This window comes from Dendrobates tinctorius, unplaced genomic scaffold (genome assembly GCF_039654945.1).
Source record: "Dendrobates tinctorius isolate UK_male_01 unplaced genomic scaffold, ASM3965494v1 ptg000060l, whole genome shotgun sequence".
Classification (NCBI taxonomy): Eukaryota; Metazoa; Chordata; class Amphibia; order Anura; family Dendrobatidae; genus Dendrobates; species Dendrobates tinctorius.
In genome coordinates this window covers 39,913,775-39,938,826 of record NW_027361728.1, presented here as the reverse complement: position 1 = coordinate 39,938,826, position 25,052 = coordinate 39,913,775, and the positions used below count along the sequence as shown (strand labels likewise).

The 25,052-nt window shown below is 44.0% G+C and overlaps 1 protein-coding gene across 1 annotated transcript in view; it reads left to right on the top strand.

Annotated features, from left to right (window-relative positions):
- SEC62 (SEC62 homolog, preprotein translocation factor) overlaps positions 1 to 25,052 on the top strand; it is a 57,967-nt gene that overhangs the window by 5,640 nt on the left and 27,275 nt on the right. The window contains exons 2-3 of the mRNA XM_073578903.1: positions 18,076 to 18,184; positions 23,406 to 23,511. Coding sequence (XP_073435004.1) covers positions 18,076 to 18,184; positions 23,406 to 23,511 — 215 coding nt within the window. The remainder of the gene's footprint in view (positions 1 to 18,075; positions 18,185 to 23,405; positions 23,512 to 25,052) is intronic.

Here is a 25,052-nt window from a genome sequence, read left to right as displayed (position 1 = left end):
CTGCAACACAGTTTTAGCACAATCTAGTTATATGCCGGAAGATTGATTTCACACAGGACAGGATCCTATCTAGTTAACTGATAAGTTCACTTTCAGCACTAGCGCGACCTCTATCCACTGTGACACTGAGAAAATGGAGCCAGCAAAACAAGATGTCCGCTTTTTATGTGGACAGGGACATGTGACTTTGGCAGCCAATCACAGAAGACTTCGTCATGACGTTGTGGATAGTTTCTGCACCCTGATTGGCAGCCGGAATGTACACACGTAAGGTATTAAAAAAAATTACACTTCGCAGCTCCTCTGACTTAGACCCACCCTCCCCCACTCATCAATCTATGACTACATTTTGACGACTTTGAGGAAAAATGCTCGGGAAACCGAACACGGATCCAAATGTGCTACGTTCGTGGCAAATTTGAGATTGGCGAACGTTTTCCAAACAAGTTTTCTCATCTCTACTAATGGTGGCCTGTGTAGACATCTCTGGATGTCTCATACATCAGGAGAATGGGGTCTCTCAACCCGTTTGGCTCCAGAAAGGAGAATGTGAATTATACCGGTGGTCTTCTATGTCTGTGTCTCCCTCCACTGTAGCTTATGGGAGTCATTAGGCAGTATGAAAAAAACATGATTTATTGTAGAGAACCACGTGCATGCATGACCTCTTCCTCTTTAGGGCCTTTCACGTGTTTTTTTTTTTTTAATAGGATTTAGAAGTTATTACTGCAAATCCACACACAAATGCATCAATTATTGTTTAAATAAGCGCCCTATTACCGTATATACTTGTGTATAAGCCGAGATTTTCAGCACTTTTTTTTTGTGCTGAAAACGCCCCTCTCCGCTTATACACAAGTCATTGCCGGCAGGGGGATGGGGAGCAGAAGACATCATACTCGCCCTCCTGGCGTCATCGCTGCATATCAGTCCCTCCCTGCATCTCAGTCCGGGCGCGGGCATCTCTCTTCCTGTCTTCCTTCCAAGGCTGAGCAATCACGTGGTACTGCTCATTAATGTAATGAATATGCACACGTCTCCACTCCCATAGTCGTGGAGCGCGTATTCATTACTTTAACCCCTTTACCCCCAAGGGTGGTTTGCACGTTAACTCCCGGGCCAATTTTTACAATTCTGACCACTGTCCCTTTATGAAGTAATAACTCTGAAACGCTTCCATGGATCCCACTGATTCTGACATTGTTTTCTCGTGACATATTGTACTTCATGTTAGTGGTAAAATTTCATTCAAATTTGCATTTATTTGTGAAAAAAACGGAAATTTGGCGAAAATGTTGAAAGTTTTGCAATTTTCCAACTTTGAATTTTTATGCCCTTAAATCACAGAGATACGGCACACAAAAAACTTAAGTAACATTTCCCACATGTTTACTTTACATCAGCACAATTTTGAAATCAAAATTTTTTTTGTTAGGAAGTTATAAGGGTTAAAAGTTGACCATCGATTTCTCATTTTTGCAACACCATTTTATTTTTTCGGACCACATCACATTTGAAGTCACTTTGAGGGGTCTATATGATAGAAAATACCCAAAAGTGACACCATTCTAAAAACTGCACCCTTCAAGGTGCTCAAAACCACATTCAAGAAGTTTATTAACCCTTCAGGTGCTTCACAGGAATTTTTTGAATGTTTAAAAAAAATTGACATTTAACTTTTTTTCACAAAAAAATTACTTCAGGTCCAAATTTTTTTTATTTTACCAAGGGTAACAGGAGAAATTGGACTGCAAAAGTTATTGTGCAATTTGTCCTGAGTATGCTGATACCTGACGTGGGGGGGGGAACCACTGTTTCGGTGCATGGCAGAGCTCAGAAGGGAAGGAGAGCCGTTTGACTTTTTCAATGCAAAATTGGCTGGAATTCAGATCGGACGCCATGTCACGTTTGGAGAGCCCCTGATGTGCCTAAACAGTGGAAACCCCCCCACAAGTGACCCCATTTTGGAAACTAGACCCCCCCCCAAGGAACTTATCTAGATATGTGGTGAGAACTTTGAACCCACAAGGGCTTCACAGAAGTTTATAACGTACAGCCGTACAATCAGAAAATCATATTTTTTCCACAAAAATGATCTTTTCACCCCCAATTTTTATTTTCCCAAGGGTAACAGGACCATAAAAGTTATTGTGCAAATTGTCCTGAGTACGCTGAAACCACTATTTGGGCACATGGCAGAGCTCGGAAGGGAAGCAGCGCCATTTGACTTTTTTGGCAGGAATTGGGATTGGACGCCATGCCACGTTTGGAAAGCTCCTGATGTGCCTAAACAGTGGAAATCTCCCACAAATGACACCATTTTGGAAACTAGACCTCCCACGGAACTTATCAAGATGTGTGGTGAGCACTTTGAACCTCCAAGTGCTTCACAGAAGTCTATAACTCCTGGGCGTGAAAATAAAAAAAATCATATTTTTTTTTCCACAAAAATGATATTTTTACCCCCAATTTTTTATTTTCCTAAGGGTAACAGGAGAAATTGGACCCCAAAAGTTGTTTTGCAATTTGTCCTGAATAGGCTGATACCCCATATGTGGGGGTAAAACACTGGGCGCATGGCAGAGCTTGGAAGGGAAGGACCACCATTTGACTTTTTCAACGCAGAATTGGCCGGAATTGAGATCAGACGCCATGTTGCGTTTGGAGAGCACCTGATGTGCCCAAACAGTGGAAACCCCCCAATTCTAACTCCAACCCTAACCCCAACACACCCCTAACTCTAACCCTAGCCCCAACCCTAATGGAAAAATGGAAATAAATACATTTTTTTAATTTTATTATTTTTCCCTAACTAAGGGGGTGATAACGGGGGGTTTGATTTACTATTTATAGCAAGTTTTTATGTTTGGCAGCTGTCATACGCTAAAAGACACTTTTTATTGTAAAAATAGTTTTTGCATCACCACATTTTGAGAGCTATAATTTTTCCATATTTTTACCCACAGAGTCATGTGAGGTCTTATTTTTTGCGGGACGAATTGACGTTTTTATTGGAACCATTTTCGGGCACGTGACTTTTTTGATCGCTTTTTATTACAATTTTTGGGACGCAGAATGAACAAAAACCAGCATTTCAATAATTTCTTTTGGAGGGTGCGTTTACACCGTTCCGCGTGCGGTAGAATTGATAAAGCGGTTTTATTCTTCGGGTCAGTACGGTTACAGTGATACTTCATTTATGTCTCTTTTTTATGTTTTGGCGCTTTTATGCAATGAAAACAATTTTATATAAAAAATAATAATTTTTGCATCGCTTTATTCTGCGAGCTATAACTTTTTTTATTTTTTCACTGATGATGCTGTGTGGCAACTCGTTTTTTGCGGGACAAGATGACGTTTTCAGCGGTACCATGGTTATTTATATCTGTCTTTTTGATCGCGCGTTATAGCACTTTTTGTTCGGCGGTATGATGATAAAGCATTATTTTTTTGCTTCGTTTTTTATTTTTTAAGGGGTTCGCTAAAGGGGTTAACTAATTGGGCAGTTTTATAGGGCGGGTCGTTACAGACGCCGCGATACTAAATGTGTGCTTTTATTGTTTTTTTTTTTGTTTTTTTTTGCTGTTTTTTTTTTCCAAAAAATGAATTTATTAGGCTACTGACCAAGTACAGTACAATGAAATCCTATGGGGTTTCAAAAACGCTGTGCTGACGGTGCGGTTTTTTCTGCGCGGTTTTGCTGCGGTTTACAAACCATTCTAAAAACTGCACCTCCAAGGTGCACAAAACCACATTCAAGAAGTTTATTAACTCTTCAAGGCCTTCACGAGAACTAAAGCATTGTGGAAGGAAAAGATGAACATTTTTACTTTTTTTCACAAAAAATTTACATTGGAACATTTTTTTTCTTTCATTTTCACAAGGGTATCAAGAGATAATGGACCGCAAAATCTGTTGTGCAATTTCTCCTGAATACGCCGATACCCCGTATGTGCGGAAAGCCACTGTTTTGGCGCATGGCAGTGCGCAGAAGAGAGGGAACACTTTGACTTTTTGAACGCAAAATTGGCTGGAATCAATCGTGGGTGCCATGTCACGTTTGGAGACAGTGGAACCCCCATTTCTAACTCCAACCCTAACCCCAACACACCCCTAATTCCATCCCTAACTGTAATCATAGCCACAACTCTAGCCTTAACCCAAGCCCTAATGGAAAAATAAATAAATTTTTCCAGTTCACCACCTGACAGCACCATAGAGGACGTCCTTATCTTCTTTGGGACAGGAAACGAGAGATTAAAAGGATCCTCCCCTTACCACCCTTCACTGTTTTTTCCTGTCCCACTGAGGATAGGAAAGATGAGAGGAGCTCCTATCCCTGACCGTACCGGGCAGATCGGGGGCCCAGCCTTTCCTGCCGCCAAGAGATCTGCGGCTGACACCCCTCCTAAGGGTCCCTCAGTCTACCTCAGTGTAGCGCTGCTCCTGAGGGTCGGGCCGCTTCCCCCTACTTGGGGGCTCTTGGCTCAGGACGCTTTGCCTCCGGCATGCTGCGGCCCCTGGGACGTACTTCCGGCTGCTTCCTCCCCCCACCGGGTCGGGGACGGCGTGCATTCCAGTGGTTGGTCCTGGCATGCGCACTTCCGGGTTGCGGCCGGCATTAGTGTATTGCGGCAGCGTCACCTCTGCAGGACGGGCAGAGGACTTCCGGGTCGCGGTCTGCGGTGCATTCCAGCGTGCGTTCCAGGACGCAGGCTCTACAGGAGGGTATCGTATAAATAGGGTCATTTGCCTCATGCAGGCTGCCCTACTGTTAAACAGGGACTGCTTCCATTAGCTAGTATGGAGGATCCCACTAAAATAGAGGCTGGCTCAGGACAAAGCCTGGGGCACGTGAGTAGGCTTCCAAAGCGTTACCACCTTTAACCCCTTCCCTACACTTAGAAACAGCCTGTACTCTATGTGTGTATTCTAGGGGGATAAACCTGCCTTGACAGCTGCTAAGAAGGATAGTAAGAAGTCGGGGAAAAATAAAAAATGCCCCAAGCTACCCGAGACCTGGCAGAAGCACCTCTGTGATGCTTGTACTGTGAAGATTGTCGGAGAGGAACAAGCCTCCTTAATGGCCAATATGAGATCCATCATAAGGCAGGAGGTCCAAGCTTCTATTTCGGGCCTAGGGTATCCCCAGACCACGCAGTCAGAACCTCAGGGTTCTCGGAAGAGACCGAGGGAGTGTGACATATCCTCTGAAGGTGAATTATCAGATGGATCCATCCAGGAAGAGGGGGAAGCGCTTATCGGTCCACCAGAAGGGGGGAAGCGGTACCTCTTTTCATGCGAGGACACAGATGAACTCCTCCGTGCAGTTCGTGATACTATGCAGATGGAAGAAACCCCGAAAGCCTGCTCTGTTCAGGATGAGATGTTTGGCGGGCTATGTTCCCAGATGAGGAGAGTGTTCCCGGTGAATGTCTACATCCGCTCTATGATCCTAGAGGAATGGGAGGACGCAGAAAAAAGGCTGGTGATTCCGAGAGACTTCAGATTGCGTCTACCATTTGATTCCGAAAATGTCAAGACCTGGGAGGATGTTCCCAAGATAGATGTTCCTGTGGCCAAGGTGGCTAAAAGAACTTCTATCCCATTTGAGGACTCCTCTAGCCTGAAGGAGCCTATGGATCGGAAGGCAGATGGACTTCTGAAGAGAACCTGGGAGACTTTAGCAGCCATAACATGGGCTAACATTGCCGCAACATCGGTGGCTTGCTCTATGCATTTATGGGTGGACGACTTGGAAGAGCATTTAAGAGCCAAGACTCCCAGAGACACTATTCTTAAATCTTTGCCCCTCCTGAAGCTAGCCACCAGCTTCATGGCTGACGCATCTGCTCAGTCAGTACGATTCGCAGCCAGGAACAGGTCATTGTCCAACACAGCTAGGAGGGCTATTTGGCTAAAGACCTGGTCAGGGGACACCCAATCTAAAAACAAACTTTGCTCCATCCCCTTCTCAGGGGGTAAGGTGTTTGGGACTGTTCTAGAGGACATTTTGGAAAAGGCCTCAGATAAAAAGAAAGAGTTCCCTGAAGAGAGGCCAAAGAAATACCAGCCCTTTTGTAGACCCCGACCTAGTCAGAAGTCAGACTACAAAGGGAAGGGGTAGATGGAGTTATCCCAAAGGAGGGAAGGGTAGAGATTCCATCTTTTCAGGTTCATGTAGAAAATGACGCCGGTTGTCTAAGGGGGTTCCTGGGAAAAAATATTTTAATCCATGGGCATTACAGACCGTCTCCCAAGGTTACAAGATAGAGTTTGTCTGTCTACCCCCAGAGTGGTTCGTGATAACCAACCCTTGCCTTCCCTGAACCACCCCGATGTGGCCGGACATCCAGAACCTCCTAAGAATTGGGGCTATAGTCCCGGTTCCCGTTCAGGAGAAAGGCAGAGGTCATTACTCAAGCCTCTTCTCGATAAATAAATCTTCGGGAGAAACCAGGACAATAATAAATCTCAAACACCTAAACTAATACGTCAGGTACAAGAGATTCAAGATGGAGTCCATAAGTTTCACAATACACCTAATAGACAAGGATATGGTGATGTGCACTTTAGATTTAAAGAGTGCATACTATCACGTCCCGATTCTCAAATCCTACCAGAAATGAGATTTGCCCTGAGAGTTCTGGGGAGGGTCTGTCACTTTCATTTTCGGTGCCTTCCCTTCGGCCTAGCTTCAGTCCCCAGGGTGTTTACCGAACTAATGGTAGAAGTGATCACCTATCTGAGGAATCGCGACATCACAGTTATACCTTATTTAGATGACTTCCTGGTAGGGGCCTATTCCAAAGAACAGCTCAGGGCCGACTGCCATCTATCAATCTCCATGCTGCAGAATCTAGGATGGATCATAAACTGGGAGAAGTCAAACTTGGTCCCAGAACCAAGGATAAAATTTCTGAGGATCTTGCTAGACTCCCATTTGAGAACATCTTTTTACCAGAAGACAAACAGACGGTGATAGTAGAAATGATTCACCAGTTCGCAAGGAACCGCTGCTCTATCAGAGAAGCGATGAAGATTCTGGGACTGATGACATCTTGCATCCCCTGCGTGAAGTGGAGTCATTTCCACTCTCGAGAACTACAGAAGGCGGTCCTATCAATATGGGACAGAAGTCTGTTCTCGCTGGTCAAGGGAATGGCCCTATCCTCTCAGGTGAGGAAATCTCTGTGTTGGTGGACCATTCTGGGAAACCTCCAGGCTGGCGTTCCGTGGATTCTCTCCCCGTGTGTCATCACCACCACCGATGCAAGTTAGCTAGGCTGGGGCGGTCACGTGGAAGGGAGATACTTCCAAGGAAAATGGAGCCCAGGGATAAGAGCCAAGTCATTGAATTTCAGAGAGTTATACGCAGTGTTGAAAGTGCTTCTCCGAGTTCAGTCGCTGGTCAAAGGCAAGCATATAAAGATCTTATCCGACAAAACGACGGCAGTAGCATTTCTGCGTCACTAAGGAGGTCCAAAGCATCCGGCACTACAGCATCTGACAAAACGGATCTTCAGATGGGCAGAAGGATTTGTCCTATCCGTCTCGGCAGTACATCTAGATGGAGCCAAAAACCAGGTGGCAGATTTTCTGAGCAGGAAGAAAGTAGCCTTCACAGAGTGGGAATTGAACGACGATGTGTTCAACAGGTTGTGCCAACGCTGGGGAAAGCCGTGGATCTGTTCGCCACCAGAAAAAATGCAAAGGTCAGAACATTTTTCTCCCTAGATATTCTTGACGTTTCGGCAGGACTCGATGCTCTATCCCAGCCATGGGAAGAGGGCCTCCTATACACATTCCCACCTCTTCCTCTAATTTCAAGAATTCTCAGGAAAATACACGATGAAGCGGCGACAGTTATCTTAGTAGTCCCCTTCTGGCCAAAGAGGAGCTGGTTTTCTCTGAGGAAGATGTCGAGGGAAGACCCCATCCTACTGCCAAGGAGGGAAGATCTCCTCCACCAAGGCCTAGTCGTCCATCACAACCCGGACACTCTCCAACTCGCAGCCTGGATCCTGAACGGGAGGTCCTGAAGTCCAGAGGTCTGTCCGATGAAGTGGTCTCCACTAGTGATGAGCGAGTATACTCGTTGCTCTGGTTTTCTCTAGCATGCTCGGGTGTCCGCTGAGTATTTTGGAGTGCTCGGAGATTAAGGGTCCCGTTTCACTTAGCGACGCACCAGCGTTCCCGACAACGATATGACCTGGTAGGGATCACTGGTGCGTCGCAAAATGATCGCTAGTAAGCTGCTAAACAGGCAGATCTCTTCAGCGAAGCAGCAACGATCCAGCGATAAAACACAGCGATGCATGCTGGCCGGTGGGACGCCGACGACGAAAATATGGCCCAGGACATTCATGCATGATCAGCGATATCCAGCAGGGGGTCCGGTCGCTGCTGCATGTCACGTAGCGAGATCGCTGTTGCGTCACAAAATCGGTGACGCATTAGCGATCTCGCTATGTGAGATGGGACCTTTAGTTTTCGTCGTCTCATCTGCATGATTTGCGACTTGTGGACAGGCTGAATACATGTGTGAATTCACTAACAAACACATTCCACACATGTATTCAAGCTGTCTAGCAGTCGCAAATCATGCAGATGAGACAACGAAAACTAATTCTCCGAGCATGCCAAAATACTCGGAGGACACCCGTGCATGCTCGGGAAAACCCGAGTAACGAGTATACTCGCTCATCACTAATCTCCACGCTTCAAGCAAGTAGGAAACCAGTGAACTCCGCCATTTACAACAAGATATGGAAACGATTCTGCAGTTATTGTGGAGAGGCGTCAGTAGATACTACCCATTCCAACATCCCTAAAATTCTCGACTTCCTGCAGTCAGGATTTAAGAAAGGCCTCAGACCCAGTACCCTGAGGGTGCAGATCTCGGCCCTTAGTGTATTCTTTGACTCTGCTCTCTCCCTACACCCCTGGATAGCTAGGTTCTCCAAATCTGTACAGAGGCTGAAGCCTTTGATACAGAGGTCGGTTCCACCATGGGATCTTAATCTGGTCCTTAATGCCCTGTGTAAGCGCCCATACGAGCTACCAGAGAATATGGATATTAGCAAGCTTTTTCTCAAAACTGCCTTCTTGGTTGCTATTATGTCAGCAAAAAGGCTAGGGGAACTACAAGCTCTATCCATCCAGGACCCGTACTTGCAAGTGTTCGAAGACCGTTTAGTTTTGATCCAGCTTTTCTCCCTAAAGTTGTTTCAAACTCAAACATATATCAGGAAGTTGTTCTTCCTCCTTTCTGCCAACACCGTAGAAACCCAAAAGAGAGAGCCTATCATAACCTAGACGTTAGGGAGACGGTTCTCAAATACCTAGAAGCTACGGGGGGGGGGGGGGGTTGGAGGCAGGACAAAAATTTGTACAGTACGGGGGTCCAAATAAAGGTAGGAAAGCAGCGAAATCCACAATCGCCCGGTGGATCAAGTCCACGATAAGTCTAGCCTATGAAGCTCAAACACTATAAATTAGACGTAGTTTCAGGGCAGTTAGCCTTCGGTAGGAAGGTCCTTCATGCAGTAGTCCCACCCTAGACTATCATTCTTTGGTACTGCTCCATGGTGCTGTCAGGTGGCGAACTGGAAAACGGTAACTAGACCTACTGGTAATTGTATTTCCAGGAATCCATCCTGACAGCACTACTAGTTCCCTCCATACTGCAAATATTCTATACTAATGTGATGTAATGTTTGTATAAGATTGTTTAATAAAAATTTATTTTGCATCCAGATGTGGTACTTTGAGAAAACACTGAAGGGTGGAAGGGGAGGGTCTTTTTAACCTCTCGTTTCCTGTCCCAATGAGGATAAGAAGGACGTCCTCCATGGCGCTGTCAGGATGGATTCCTGAAAATACATTTACCGGTAGGTCTAATTACCGTTTTTTTATTTTATTTATTTTTACCTGACTTAGGGGGAGATAAAGGGGGTTTGAGTTACTATTTTCTTTATTTTGATCACTGTGATAAGGTCTATCACAGTGATCAAAATGAACCAATAGGAAAAATGACCTTTTGTTGCCAGGTTCTGGCCATCAGATCTCGGTGGGCGCACTGCGCATGCACCTGCCATTTTCTTCCCAGGTTCTGGCCAGCAGATCTCGGCGGGCGCACTGCGCATGCACCTGCCATTTTCCCAGGTTCTGGCCAGCAGATCTCAGCGGGCGCACTGCGCATGCACCTGCCATTTTCTTCCTGGAAGAAGACAACTGGGGACAGGACTGGGGGATGCAGGAGGGTCCTGGGACACCAGAGGTACCGGGACGGTTCGGGGGGAAACCCATTTCTCTTTTCTGATGTGCTATATCATATCAGAAGAGAGAGAAATTAAATTGGAAATCAGGCTTTTTTTTTTGCGGTCGCCATTATTCCGTGAATAACGGTGAACGCAATACTGCGGTTGGTAAAAACCAACTCAAATCGTGTTCTCCCGGAGAATTTCCGACGCTGGGGGGCTATATAACCTTATTTCTCAGCGCCGTTAAAAAGCAGCGCTGAGGAATAAGTACCCTTAACTGTCGCTGTTAAAAGGCGTATCGGTGGTCGTTAAGGGGTTAAGCCACTTTGTTACCATTTTGGCAGTATGCTTCGAGTCATTGTCCATTTGGAAGACCCATTTCTGCCCAAGCTTTAACTTCCTAGCTGATGTCTTGAGATGTTGCTTCAGTATTGCCACATAATCTTCTTCTTTTTTCATGAAGCCATCCATTTTGTGAAGTGCGCCAGACCCTCCTACAGCAAAACAACCCACAACATGATGCTGCCACCCCCATGGTTCACAGTTGGGATGGTGTTCTTAGGCTTCCAAGCTTCTCCCTTTTTCCTCCAAGCGGAACGATGGTCATTATGCCCAAAAAGTTCAATTTTAAGTTTCATCAGACCACAGGACATGTCTCCAAAAATTAAGTTCTTTGTTCCTGTGAGCATTTGCAAATATTAATCTGGCTTTTTTATGTTTCTTTTGGAGTAAAGGCTTCTTCTGGCAGAGTGGTCTCTTAGCCCATGTTGATACAGTACTTGTTTTACTGTGGATATTGACACAATCTTGCCAGCTTCTGCCTTCATCTTCACAAGGTCTTTTGCTTTTGTCCTTGTGTTGATATGCACATATCGGACCAAAGCACGTTCATCTCTGGGACACAGAACCTGTCTCCTTCCTGAGCGATATGATGCCTGGACATTCCCATCTTGCTTGTACTTGTGTATAATTGGTCATACAGATGAACGAAGCACCTTAAGGAATCTTGACATTGTACCCAAGGATGAGCCAGACTTGTGCAAGTCCACAATTCTCTTCCTGATATCTTGGCTGATTTCTTTAGACTTTCCTATGATGCTACACAAAGAAGCAGTGTGTTTCAGGTGTGCATTAAAATACATCCACAGGTATGTCTCTGATTAACTCAGATGTTGCCAAAAAACTGAAGCTTCCAAACACATGACATCATCATATGTGCAGTCCAGAATTGTTTAAATGCATAGTAATCTTAGTGTATGTAAACTTTTGACTTTGCAGTAAGTAAGGCTAGTTTCACACTAGCGTTTTTTTGCGCTGCGCCTCGTGCGCGTGAAAAACGCATCATGCGTTTTGCATGTTTGCTTTTTTTTTGCGCATGCGATTTAACCAGTTTGTCACCATGTTAACTCAAAAAATGCATGCGATTTTAAACGCATGCGTGCGCATGTCCTAGCCCACGCGTGTGTTCCTATAGACTGTAATGCTGTTTTTTTGCGCATTCCGTGTGTGAACGTGCGCATACGTTTTTTTGAGACAGGACGGACCAAAAATGCAACAGGTTACGTCCGGCGCGCCTAGGTGCACACTACAAAAACCGCATGCGCACGAAACCACATACGAACGCGTGCATGCGCTAGACCATGCGCACCCATGTTAAATATAGGGGAGAAATGCGCATGAGGCGCAGCGCTAAAAAACGCAAGTGTGAAACCAGCCTAATAAAACTACCTTAAGGCTATATGCATAAGTGCGGAATTGCCACGGAGAGCGCGACATCATCGCAGTCATTCGCCCAAAACATTAATGGGACCGGAAGATGCCAGGAGCGTGGTAAGGCGGGAAGGACTCTGGTGGCTTTCGGAAGGTGAGAATAACAATATTTTTTTTTTTTTTTTTCTTCTATTTTTTACAGGATTATGGTACTCAGGGCCTGGAGGAGAGTCTCTCCTCCTCCAGACCCTAGGTACCATCTGCACATGATGTGCTCACTTCATGCATGGTGGGCATAGCCACATGTGAAAAATGAGCGTTTCAATGCAATCCTATGTGGGCGGAATCCCCACAATTCTGCAAAAAGAATGAGCATGCTGCGGATTGTTCCGCTATACGATTCCGCCTCGGAAAAATCCGCAGCATTAGCACAGCATTGCGGAATCCCCTAGGATTGCATGGGATGCGTTTTTGCGCTTTCGCTGTGATTCCGCGAGTAAAAAAACGCTGCGAAAGCGCAAAAAAACTCTACGTGTGAGCACAGCCTGAAACTATCTCTCTCATTATTGTAGCATTTGGCAAATATTAATAATTTTGGCAATCATAACTGACCTAAAGTGGGAAAGGTTTATTCTGATTTCATGTCAGATATTGAGAAAAACATGCATATGTGTCTTTTTTTATATAGTGTATGTAAACTTCTGGTTTCAACTGTACATGATGCAGGTTTTTCTTGCTCAAGTGTCTCTTGTAGGGAACAGATTGAAGTCTAGTAAGGAGCTGGTTTGGATGAGCAGATTCTTCTGGCCTGAATGTAGAGGAAAACCTCAGTCAGACATGCTTTGTATACCACCTAATTACATCTTGCAAATAAAGAAAACTTTGATGGGGCTTTTGATGACGATATACTTCTGACAGGAGGTTAGAATGCAGTGTGCACACAGCCCAACCGTTGCACCCCACTAGTACACTTGAGAGCAAATCTAGAAAAGGTTCTCCACTACTTTTATATTATGGACCTATACTCTTGTTATACGTCAGGTTGCTGGGGGTCTCCGCCTGATGTCCTGTGCAGTACTTGCTTATCTGATGTACCGGACAGCAACCACTAAACAGTGTACTGGCCTGTGTATATTGTTTCCACTCATCCGCCAGCGGAGGTGGTCAGTGGGGGGTGTCAGTTGTCAGACCCTAACCATCTGATATTGATGACTTGTCTTATAGATTGGTCATCAATGTAAAAGTAGTGGACAACTCCTTTATATCAGTGTGCTAGTCCCTTTTGTTTTGGTTTTAATGTAATAAACAGATACATTTAGATAGTTCCTGCAGACTTTTTTTTAAGAAATAGTGGTACAAAGCGAGGAAAACAGTAATGTTAATATGCCATGACAGATCGATCTAACAATATCTCTTGGCTGTGTGCAGCTTTACATCTTGGTTTTGTCTCATTTTCTCTCTAGATAGAAGCATGTATTCAGTTTCCTAACATTTTACCTCTACAGCAGAAGAACAGTGATGCGTAACAGACCATAAACAAACCTGCATAGTCTGTCCCTGCCGTTATATTTTTCATTTGTCCCTTACGGTAGGCGAACATATGTCTGATGGATTAATACAGTGAAACACCGAGAAGAGGGGGGGTACGTCTCTAGGATCAGACTGTTTATTGTTGGTCACCATAGAGACCCATAGGCCTGTAAAGGAGCTGTGGAAACAAAACGGTAGGAGGGTTTTAATTACAGCTATTACAGAGTGTCATTTTAGATGCAGCGGGCTGTGAAGGTGATGGATGTAGCTTTTAATATGTGCCGTTTTCACGGGATCTTTTTCTTTTTTTTTTTTTTTACAACATCTATTTTTACTTTTGGCTTTTCCATGGAAAATATCAGTTAGTTTCTTGTGATCCCTAACCAACACCCTTATGTCAATTTACAAAATTTCACATAAAAATCACAGGCCAGCATTCCATTTTTAGGGGATGGTAATACTTGGCAGCTAGTGGTAATTCCCCGCAGCAGCCAGATGTTTGGCTTATATTCGGCGTTCAGGAAACCGTGTGTCTGTGCGATATTCTAGGCCTGCCATTAATGTAGCCCCTCAGAATGACTGGCAATGAGGGGCTATAGCGACACCTGGGTGTTTTGGCCTTTATAGAGAGCAGCAGGTCTTGCATAAAGGTTATTATAATAATAATATCACTGACCTGAGATATAAGAGAATAGCATACCCTGACACATGAAAATGCAGCATCTGTCGGCTGTACGCTATAGCTGACGGACGCCCTGCTGCGTCAGTCACAATTAGTGATGGCATCGGCCATAGCCGGTTAACCCGTTAGGCGCTGCTCTCAATAGTGATTACGGCATCTAGATGGTTAAGTGTGGAGGGCGGGCTCCCTTTTTAACCCCATCGGCATCCAGATTGTGTGTCCCTTATGGTCGTCATGGCAATTAATAGCCAAATAACAGTTTTTGAGTCTGCCGGCTGTAGAGATGTGTTCAGAAGTTAGCTTCATTTTGTTGGTAAAAATACATTTTTTCTTTCCTGCCATGCCACTGTGCATTAATTCCTGAAAAGCACCTGAAGGGTCAATAAACTCAGCAGTTTTGAGTATGTTGAGTGGCACTGTTTTTAAAATACTATCACTTTGAAAGGTTTTCCCCTATATAGGATCCCCAAGCTCACTTCAAAACTGCATAGGTCCCTAAAAAAAGAGTTTTGTAAATACCAGAACGTTTTACATCTGGTGCCGATGTAAAGCAGACATGAGAGAAATTGTATTCAGTAACAGTTTTGTGTAATATGATGGTCTGGATTAAAGGGATAATCATTTAAAGTGTGGAAATTGCACATTTTTGTCAAATTTCTGATATCTTTATAAATAAAACTAGCTATTGAACCCGTTCTACGCCCGGGTGGCGAGCATTTATATTGGTATATGGTCTCCATCCTGGTATGTTCTGCTTCCATACTGCGCCCCCATCCTGACTTTTGCTACTCACATCCTGCACCCTCATCCTGTTTTGTGCGCCTCCATCTTGTCATGTGCTACTCTCTTCCTGCGCCCCAATCCTGTCATGTGTTCTCATCCTGCGCCCCCATCCTGTCGTGTGGTACTCCCATCCTGCGCCCCCATCCTGTCATGTGGTGCTCCCATCCTGCGCCCCCATCCTGTCATGTGGTACTCCCATCCTGCGCCCCCATCCTGTCATGTGGTACTCCCATCCTGCGCCCCCATCCTGTCATGTGGTACTCCCATCCTGCGCCCCCATCCTGTCATGTGGTACTCCCATCCTGCGCCCCCATCCTGTCATGTGGTGCTCCCATGCTGCGCCCCCATCCTGTCATGTGGTGCTCCCATGCTGCGCCCCCATCCTGTCATGTGGTGCTCCCATGCTGTCATGTGCTACTCTCTTCCTGCGCCCCCATCCTGTCATGTGGTACTCCCATCCTGCGCCCCCATCCTGTCATGTGGTGCTCCGATCCTGCGCCCCCATGCTGTTATGTGGTGCTCCTGGCCTCCGGCTCAAAGAGACCCCGCGTCAATACCGGATAGGTAAGTTGATGTGCTGGAGATCGCGGTATGCGTTCAGTGCTTACGCATACCGCGATCTCCTGGGCCACAATCCTCATCCCCGGATGCATAACTCTGTAGGGTCCATAAAGGCTTTGGACAGAGTGACGCTCCTAGCATTGTATCATAGATATTACTGACACACATTAACGCAACCAGAGTTATTGCCACATAAAGTGACACTAGTCAGAATTGAAAATTTTGGGCTGGTAGTCAGAATTGAAAACTTTGGGCTGGTCACTAAGGGGTTAATTAGTGTTACGTTTGTTTGTTGTTTTTTTTTTTTGTACATGGGGGCAAGGCTGATGGTTCTTTGGGGGAAGGAAATAAAAAGCACCATAGGGCGGATTTTAAACAAGAAAAAACTAAATATTCAGGGGAGTAGGGATATAAAGTAATAGCAAAAGTCGGCCACTTTTTACCTGGAGACAGGTCCTCCCTAAATAATAGCAAGTATGGCCGACCTCGTCATTTTACTGCCACACCGGAACAGAAAACGTTGGCTTCTCTGTACAAGCTTTGGTGTTTTCTCTAACTTCTAATGTAATATTATAGGGTCACTTTTTATGTTAGTGGATGTTTTTAATAATGTACTTTGGAGCTGAACTATTACAGCCTGTATTCAGGCGGATTATTATTGTAGCGCCATTTATTCCATGGCGCCTTACATGTGAAAAGGGGTATACATTAATAAAAACAAGTACAATAATATGCACAATACAAGTCACTGACTGGTACAGGAGGAGAGAGGACCCTGCCCGCGAGGCCTCAGTCTACAAGGGATGGGTGAAGATACAGTAGGTGAGGGAGAGTTGGTCGTGCAGCGATATGGTGGAATGAAGGTTTCTGCAGGTAGTAGGCTTGTCGGAAGAGGTGAGTCTTCAGGTTCTTTTTGAAGGTTTCCACGGTAGGCGAGTATCTGATGTGTTGGGGTAGAGCATTCCAGAGTAGGGGGGAAGCACGGGAGAAATCTTGTACATAATTATGAGGAGAGGATTCACATTGTTTGCTCCTAATGTCTTCATTCATCTGATGGAGGCCGAATGAGTGTCCTTTAAGGATGAGTCTACTGCACTATGCTATAAGAAAGGAAAAGTGACTGCAGTATACTGCACACAACTGTGAGTTTTCTTGTTTATATTCAAGTAGCGGCAACATATTCCAGAGCGAACAAGAGTTCAGCCAACACCCGGACTTACAATTGTGGACGTCACTGATATTCACCCGAATCCTTTTAAAGGGACTCTGTCAGCATAGAATGACTGCTCAAACCAAGTACAGTCGCTCGGTGCTTTTATGTCAGCGCCAAACATTTATGTACACCTTACCACCTCGTTTTCCCCCAATCCCTACCCTCCTCTGACTCTATGAAGCCAGAGCTATCAATCCAAGAAGAGGGGACGTGGAGACTGAGGGACAGCAAGCAGGTGGGAAGGTGTAGATAAAGGATTGGCTCCCCCATGAAGCAGCGGGACTTGGTGTGAATAGTAATCCTGTGCTGACAGTCCCTATAAGTTTTATACTGGTTAATACCTATTTCCTAAAACACTGCTTAGCAGACATGACTGGCTGCAGCTTCCTATAATATGCGCTCCATGTGTATGGACACTGTTGTAGCAGTAATTATACTGCACTGCAATGTGACCGACTTTCTGGACACTGCAGTGCGGTATTACATCACGTGTAGTCCTATGTAGTGAGTAGAGTTGAGCGAATATGTTTGTAAACTATCGCCAAATCTGAATTTGCCATATTGGTACCATATTCATGGTGAGTTTGTGTGATGATCGGTTCCGAACATATTCAAGTCATTTCTACTCCCAGTGACTCCAATGACGTTCGACTTTTTTCGGCGAATATTGCAAATACAATATTCACCGTCGATCGTAATCCAAACCAAATTTTGAAAAATTTGCCCAAATCTACTAGTGAGTACAGTGGTGTGGGCAAGAGCTTGTTAATGTTATTACCATACTGGCATTACTCCATTTCTAAAAGGGATTGTCCAGACTTACAATATTAATCATCTCTTCAAGTAACAGGTTAGGGTCGGTTTGAATTTCATCGGCCGTTCTTTTTATACTGTATTCATTTCCCAGCAGCTTATTTGCCTGCAGAACAAAAGAATTGGGCTTATTCCTCTCTCCCCATAGAGAATACATGGTTTCTCAGAACTGAGCTTTCATGTGTATGGGGGAGTTGGGAAAGGTAACGATCAGCTGAACAAGTGATCGATTAGCCATACTCATGTATGGGCACCTTGTTTTTTTGTATTATGTCCTTTTTACCAATACCATTTTTGCTAGTAGGTTTTCGGCGCTCTTTTTACCTTTTTCACACGATGCTTCTGGTGTCATTAGAAATTTTTCACAGTATTGATCTCACATACTCGAACTTCTGCAGTGCAGCAAAATGCCACCGAGCTTACATAACCTAACTGTGTGACTATTTCTGGTGGCTTTGGTGTCTGTGAATGTCAGGATGTTAATGAAACACTTCAAATCCTTTTATTTTATCCCACAGGAGGTGGGTGAGCCAACCAAAGATGAAAAGGCGATTGCTAAATACCTGCGGTTCAACTGCCCATCCAAGTCCACCAATATGATGGGGCACAGAGTCGACTACTTTGTTGGTAAGTTTTAATTGCTATGCCTTCTCTTTATGAAGGATAATTTATTTTGCATCAAAAAGCACCTAAAAATAACTTTCATTGTACAAAAATATATAGAATTCCCCCTAAAGTGGCGCTCTGATAAACAAAAAGAAAGCATATAGAATAGTACAGTGATGCGCTCTTTTTTTTTTTTTTTTTTTTTTTTTTAAATCTTTCTACGGTAGCACAGTTCCTCTGATTTCAAGTACTTTCATTTCTGTAAAATAGCTAGAGGTAGATTAAGACGGTGGGTATGAATTGTAAGGATGCATTATGTATTTATTGTGATTTTCTAATTTGTCAACTGTGTGGTCACTTTAAAGCACCACTCCAGCGTGAGTGTTTTTTAAATTGCAGCACTATAGTAGTGCCTCTAATTTAAGCTCCCTTCACCTAGTCTCTTACCAGTTGCAGTCCTCACCTTCTATCAGCATCGTTCCAGTCTGTCTCCAATAGGTTGTTACCTGCTGGATCACACCAGTGACTGCTGGAGCAAGCCGGAGGTCTCATTTCAATGTCAGCCTAGCAAGGTCTCTTTCTGGCTTACTTGAGAGCTTGTGACCATTACCTCTAACTTCCAGTCAGTTAGAAATTGCGGTCACAAGATGGTGACGCAGGACTGGAGCCGCTCTGATAAATAGGGGAAGACAACGGCGGGCAGGGACCTTACCTTAGTTGCACCACCCCAGCGCTGGAAAGCCATCATCAGAGAATGATCTATTGTTTAAACCGGGTTTTGGTAATGTATATTTTAAAAAAATGTTGGCAGTGTCTTAAAAATTACATAGAAACTTTGCAATTTTCACATTGGACAGTGAGGCTTTTTAGACTATAACTTCCTGTTCTTTCAGGAAACAACACATGTACATAGCCGGAATAGTCGGACCCTGACCCTAGTTTTTGTGTGGAAGCTTCTAATGCGTCTGTGAAAAGGTCAAAGTGAAGGGAGGAGGCGCAGGGTCAGCTGTAACATCACCTATACAGTGGGGAAAAAAAGTATTTAGTCAGTCAGCAATAGTGCAAGTTCCACCACTTAAAAAGATGAGAGGCGTCTGTAATTTACATCATAGGTAGACCTCAACTATGGGAGACAAACTGAGAAAAAAAAAATCCAGAAAATCACATTGTCTGTTTTTTTTTTCATTTTATTTGCATATTATGGTGGAAAATAAGTATTTGGTCAGAAACAAAATTTCATCTCAATACTTTGTGATATATCCTTTGTTGGCAGTGACAGAGGTCAAACGTTTTCTGTAAGTCTTCACAAGGTTGCCACACACTGTTGTTGGTATGTTGGCCCATTCCTCCATGCAGATCTCCTCTAGAGCAGTGATGTTTTTGGCTTTTCGCTTGGCAACACGGACTTTCAACTCCCTCCAAAGGTTTTCTATAGGGTTGAGATCTGGAGACTGGCTAGGCCACTCCAGGACCTTGAAATGCTTCTTACGAAGCCACTCCTTCGTTGCCCTGGCGGTGTGCTTTGGATCATTGTCATGTTGAAAGACCCAGCCACGTTTCATCTTCAATGCCCTTGCTGATGGAAGGAGGTTTGCACTCAAAATCTCACGATACATGGCCCCATTCATTCTTTCATGTACCCGGATCAGTCGTCCTGGCCCCTTTGCAGAGAAACAGCCCCAAAGCATGATGTTTCCACCACCATGCTTTACAGTAGGTATGGTGTTTGATGGATGCAACTCAGTATTCTTTTTCCTCCAAACACGACAAGTTGTGTTTCTAACAAACAGTTCCAGTTTGGTTTCATCAGACCATAGGACATTCTCCCAAAACTCCTCTGGATCATCCAAATGCTCTCTAGCAAACTTCAGACGGGCCCGGACATGTACAGGCTTAAGCAGTGGGACACGTCTGGCACTGCAGGATCTGAGTCCATGGTGGCGTAGTGTGTTACTTATGTAGGCCTTGTTACATTGGTCCCAGCTCTCTGCAGTTCATTCACTAGGTCCCCCCGCGTGGTTCTGGGATTTTTGCTCAACGTTCTTGTGATCATTCTGACCCCACGGGGTGGGATTTTGCGTGGAGCACCAGATCGAGGGAGATTATCAGTGGTCTTGTATGTCTTCCATTTTCTAATTATTGCTCCCACAGTTGATTTCTTCACTCCAAGCTGGTTGGCTATTGCAGATTCAGTCTTCCCAGCCTGGTGCAGAGCTACAATTTTGTTTCTGGTGTCCTTTGACAGCTCTTTGGTCTTCACCATAGTGGAGTTTGGAGTCAGACTGTTTGAGGGTGTGCACAGGTGTCTTTTTATACTGATAACAAGTTTAAACAGGTGCCATTACTACAGGTAATGAGTGGAGGAAAGAGGAGACTCTTAAAGAAGAAGTTACAGGTCTGTGAGAGCCAGAAATCTTGATTGCTTGTTTCTGACCAAATACTTATTTTCCACCATAATATGCAAATAAAATGAAAAAAAAACAGACAATGTGATTTTCTGGATTTTTTTTTCTCAGTTTGTCTCCCATAGTTGAGGTCTACCTATGATGTAAATTACAGACGCCTCTCATCTTTTTAAGTGGTGGAACTTGCACTATTGCTGACTGACTAAATACTTTTTTTCCCCACTGTAATTAGTGTTGAATTTTCTGGTATCAACTACTGTGTACAGAGATTATCTGTCAGTGTAATCCTGCCTCTGATGATCAGGAGCCTGACAAGAAGTATAAAGGTACTGTCACACTTAGCGATGCACCAGCGATCCCGACCAGCGATATGACGCGGTCAGGATCGCTGGTGCATCGCTAAGTGGTCGCTAGTGTGCTGCCACACAGACAGATCTCACCAGCGACATCGCTGGGGACGGGGGTCGCTACTTACCTGTCAGACTAGGCGATCCTGCGTCCTCCCGCCCGCATCCATGCGTCGCTCGTCATCACAGCAGGAAGCGCCGCAGGAAGCTGACGACGAGAAACGGTCCTGGACGTTCTCGCGCGATCAGCGATAACCAGCGGGGGAGCGGGTTGTAGGTAAGTATCAGACATAGCGATATCTCTAGCAATATCGCTATAACGTGTCAAGTTATAGCAATATTGCTAGAGATATCGCTTAGTGTGACAGTACCTTAAGTTTCGAAAAGCCCCAGTGGCCAGTGTAAAAATTGCAAGGTTACTAATTCTGATTATTATTTTTTTTTTTAATAAAGATTGTGTTATAAAAACAATGGTGATTTTAAAAAAAATACATGCAACACAAACACCTGATTTAGCCCCTTAACGACAGCTGATCTGCATTAAAACTGCGACCTCTAAGGGACCTCATTCCCTCATTGCCGTTTTAAAATGGCGATTGGGAAATAAGGCTGTAACGCCCCCCAGAATTGGAAAATCTCTGGGTCTTGACTACCAGGGGTAGCAGAGACCCTGGAGAACATGATCAGGGCCTGATTTTCCGGTCCCCAATCAAGTGATTGCCGTTATTCAGTGAATAATGGCGATCACAGAAAAAATGTGTGCCTGCTATTAAAATGATTTTTCGCTCTTCTGACATGATATACATGTCAGAGGAGAGAGAAATTATGCCCCTCGAACTTCCTAGATACCTCTGCCATCCCTGGGCCCTCCTGATCAGTCCCCCGGCCCTCCACATCTTCCTGAAAAAATAATGGGTGCATATGCACGTTGCCTGCCAAGATCTGCTTGCCTGTACCTGGAAACAATAGGGAATTTTTTTCCTATTGGTTCCTTATGATCCTATCAGAGTGATCAAAAGAAAAAAAATAGTAAATCAAATCCCCCTTTGTCACCCCCTTAGATAAAAATTGCTCAACATGACAACGTATTCAATATGACAACCTAATGTTATCAAATTCTGTGTCATACCTGTGGGTTCAAAATGCTCACTATGCCTTGAGGAGTGTGGTTTCCAAAATGGCATCACTTGTGGGGGGTTTCCACTGTTTAGGCACATCAGGGGCTCTCCAAACGCAACATGGCGTCCGCTATCGATTCCAGCAAATTTTCCTTCAAAAAGTCAAATGGCGCTCCTTCCGAGCCCTGCCGTGTGCCCAAACAGTAGATTTCCCCCGACAAATGGGGTATCAGTGTACTCAAAAGAAATTGCACAAAAAATTTTGTGGGTCATTTTCTCCTGTTACCCTTGGGAAAATAGAAACGTTTGGGTCAAAATTAAATTTTTTGGTGAAAAAATTAAATGTTCATTTTTTTCCTTCCACATTGCTTCAATTCCTGTAAATCACCTGGAACTGAATAAACTTCTTGAATGAAGGTTTTAATGTGGTTTTAAGCAACTTGAGAGGTGCAGTTTTTAGAATAGTGTCACTTTTAGTTACTTTCTGTCATATAGGCCTCTCAGTCACTTCAAATGTGATGTTGTACCTAAAAAAAAAAGATGGTTTTGTAAATTTTGTTGTAAAAATGAGATCTCTTTTAGCCGCTGCTCACAATACAGTGAGCGGTGGCTGTAATTGCTTCTTGCACGCCCCATCACTGAAAGCCTGTGGCTTCCAGTAAAACTGCCGGCCAGCATTTTAACATTTATATGTAGATTAACCCTATATCTGCATGTAAATAGTGGTTTCTGAGGTCATAGGTTCCCTTTAAACAGTAGATCATTCTCTGATGATGGCATCCCTTTTTTGGGGCGGAATTGTGTGTTAAAGTCCCATTGTTTTTGATGGAGATTGCAACAATCCTCAAACCCATTAAAATGAATGGATCTGGCTTTCGGTAGCAGAAATGTCTGCAGCAAATTTGTCTGTGTGTCCCCAAATACAGAAGGACTTTGGGATCATACAAGATTCGTCTGAACTTGTCATCCCATATCGGTATGCCTTACAGCCTGCAGATGTGTTTACAGTTCAGTAACATGCGGTACTATGTTATCCGTGCAACGCTTAAGGCGAAGGCAACACAAACCATATCACATGTGATTTCTGCAAGTTGTGATCAGGCTGCGACTTTTATTTTTCCTTTGTCTAGAATTTTGCGATAGACCCACCATTAACACTTCTCCAATGAGGAGACATGCAACACAACGGAGATCTACATTGTATCACATGGGAAATTCTGTCTCATGAGGTTGTGAACACCTTACACTGTAATCTGTGACCTCCTGCAGTGCTTGGAAGAAATGCTAGTACTAATCTTACCTTTTTATGTGCCACTGTAGAGTTTGTGTGTGATACTGAATGAGTGTATCACTGTGTGTTTTCATCTTGCAGCTTCCAAAGCAGTGGACTGTCTCCTGGATTCCAAATGGGCAAAAGCAAAAAAGGGAGAAGAAGCCCTGTTTACCAACCGGGAGTCCGTGGTTGACTTTTGCAACAAGTATGTCCTACCATCAGGAATTAAGTGGTAGCATAAAAAATGGGTCTGGGTATAGGTTTATTATGTGTGTAAAATACAGAAGAAGATTTTAATGTTTAGTTTACTTGTAATTCCATAGTCTCCCTCCAGGAGGTTGTGTGGACAATTTTTTGGGGACAAAGGGCATACAGCCATTACAAAGAGAGGAGGGTTCTTTCATGGCTCCACCACGCATGCATTTGCTCCATGAAAGCGATCATGCAGATCATGAATCGGAAGAAATATGTATAACCTGTTCTTGCAGATGGGTGTAACTCTTTGCAATTGGACATTTGGTTAGCCCATCACTAAAGAGGATCTTGCCTCACCTTTGTTAGATATTAAAGGAATTGTCCAGTTTTTTACGTTTTGTTTTTTTTTTAAATTATACTTAAATGGATGTAAGTGGGCCTAAAATAATTTTTGCATTTAGGTTTCATTACAAATTTTGTACCACTTGCCTTTTATATAAGTTATATATGAGTTATGACGGCCTGAGAGGGTGTTTGTTACTCTTTATCGCTCTTTCTGAGCTCATGATGTATAACCCCAAACCACATTAGTTGAATGTACAGGAATACAAAGTGCCAGTAAAAGCCAAACACTATAAAAAAAAACTTCATGAAATTCAGTTGCAAAAATGATCATTCTTTTTGTTATGTAACAAAACATAAAAAATAGTCATATTTGATTGATATTGCTGCATCCATAACAGTCCAACATAATATACCAAGTTATTTAACATGCCCCTAACATGGAAATGCTTTTGCGGCTTTTTGATCACCTTGCAAAAAATGTTTGTCTTCAATTCCATTCATCTGGCTTTTTCCCCCCATTCAGTGTGCTACTACAGTGCTGGATGGAAACTAATGCGGGATTGTTCCCTTTCATCCGGTGCATCAGTTTTTGTGTCAGACCCTCCTAGGAGCAGGATTAGAAATTGCTAAATGGGGTGTTTTTTGAAGCAGCTCGCCAGTTTTGTAATAAAAATGACCGAATGACAATTAGTGCTGTTTTGACATCAGTTGAGACACAAGAATACTTGTCCTGATACCACTGATAAATGGAAACCTTGCCTATGATAAAGTTGTAAATACCAACAAAAACAGCTCATATCAAATAGAATCATAGAATGTTAGAGTTGGAAGGGACCTCCAGGGTCATCGTGTCCAACCCCCTGCTCAAAGCAGGAGTCACTAAACCATCCCAGACAAATGTCTGTCCAGCCTCTGAAGACTTCCATTGAAGGAGAACTCACCACCTCTCGTGGCAGCCTGTTCCACTCATTGATCGCCCTCACTGTCAAAAAGGTTTTTCTATTATCTAAGCTGTATCTTCTCCCTTTCAGTTTCATTCCATTGCTACTTCTAATGTTTCCATGTGCAAATGAGAATAATGATGATCCCTCTACACTGTGGCAGCCCTTCATATATTTGAAGACTGCCATTAAGTCTCTTCTTAGCCTTATTTTTTGCTAGCTAAACGTTCCCAGATCCTTTAACCAGTCCTCGTAGGACATACTT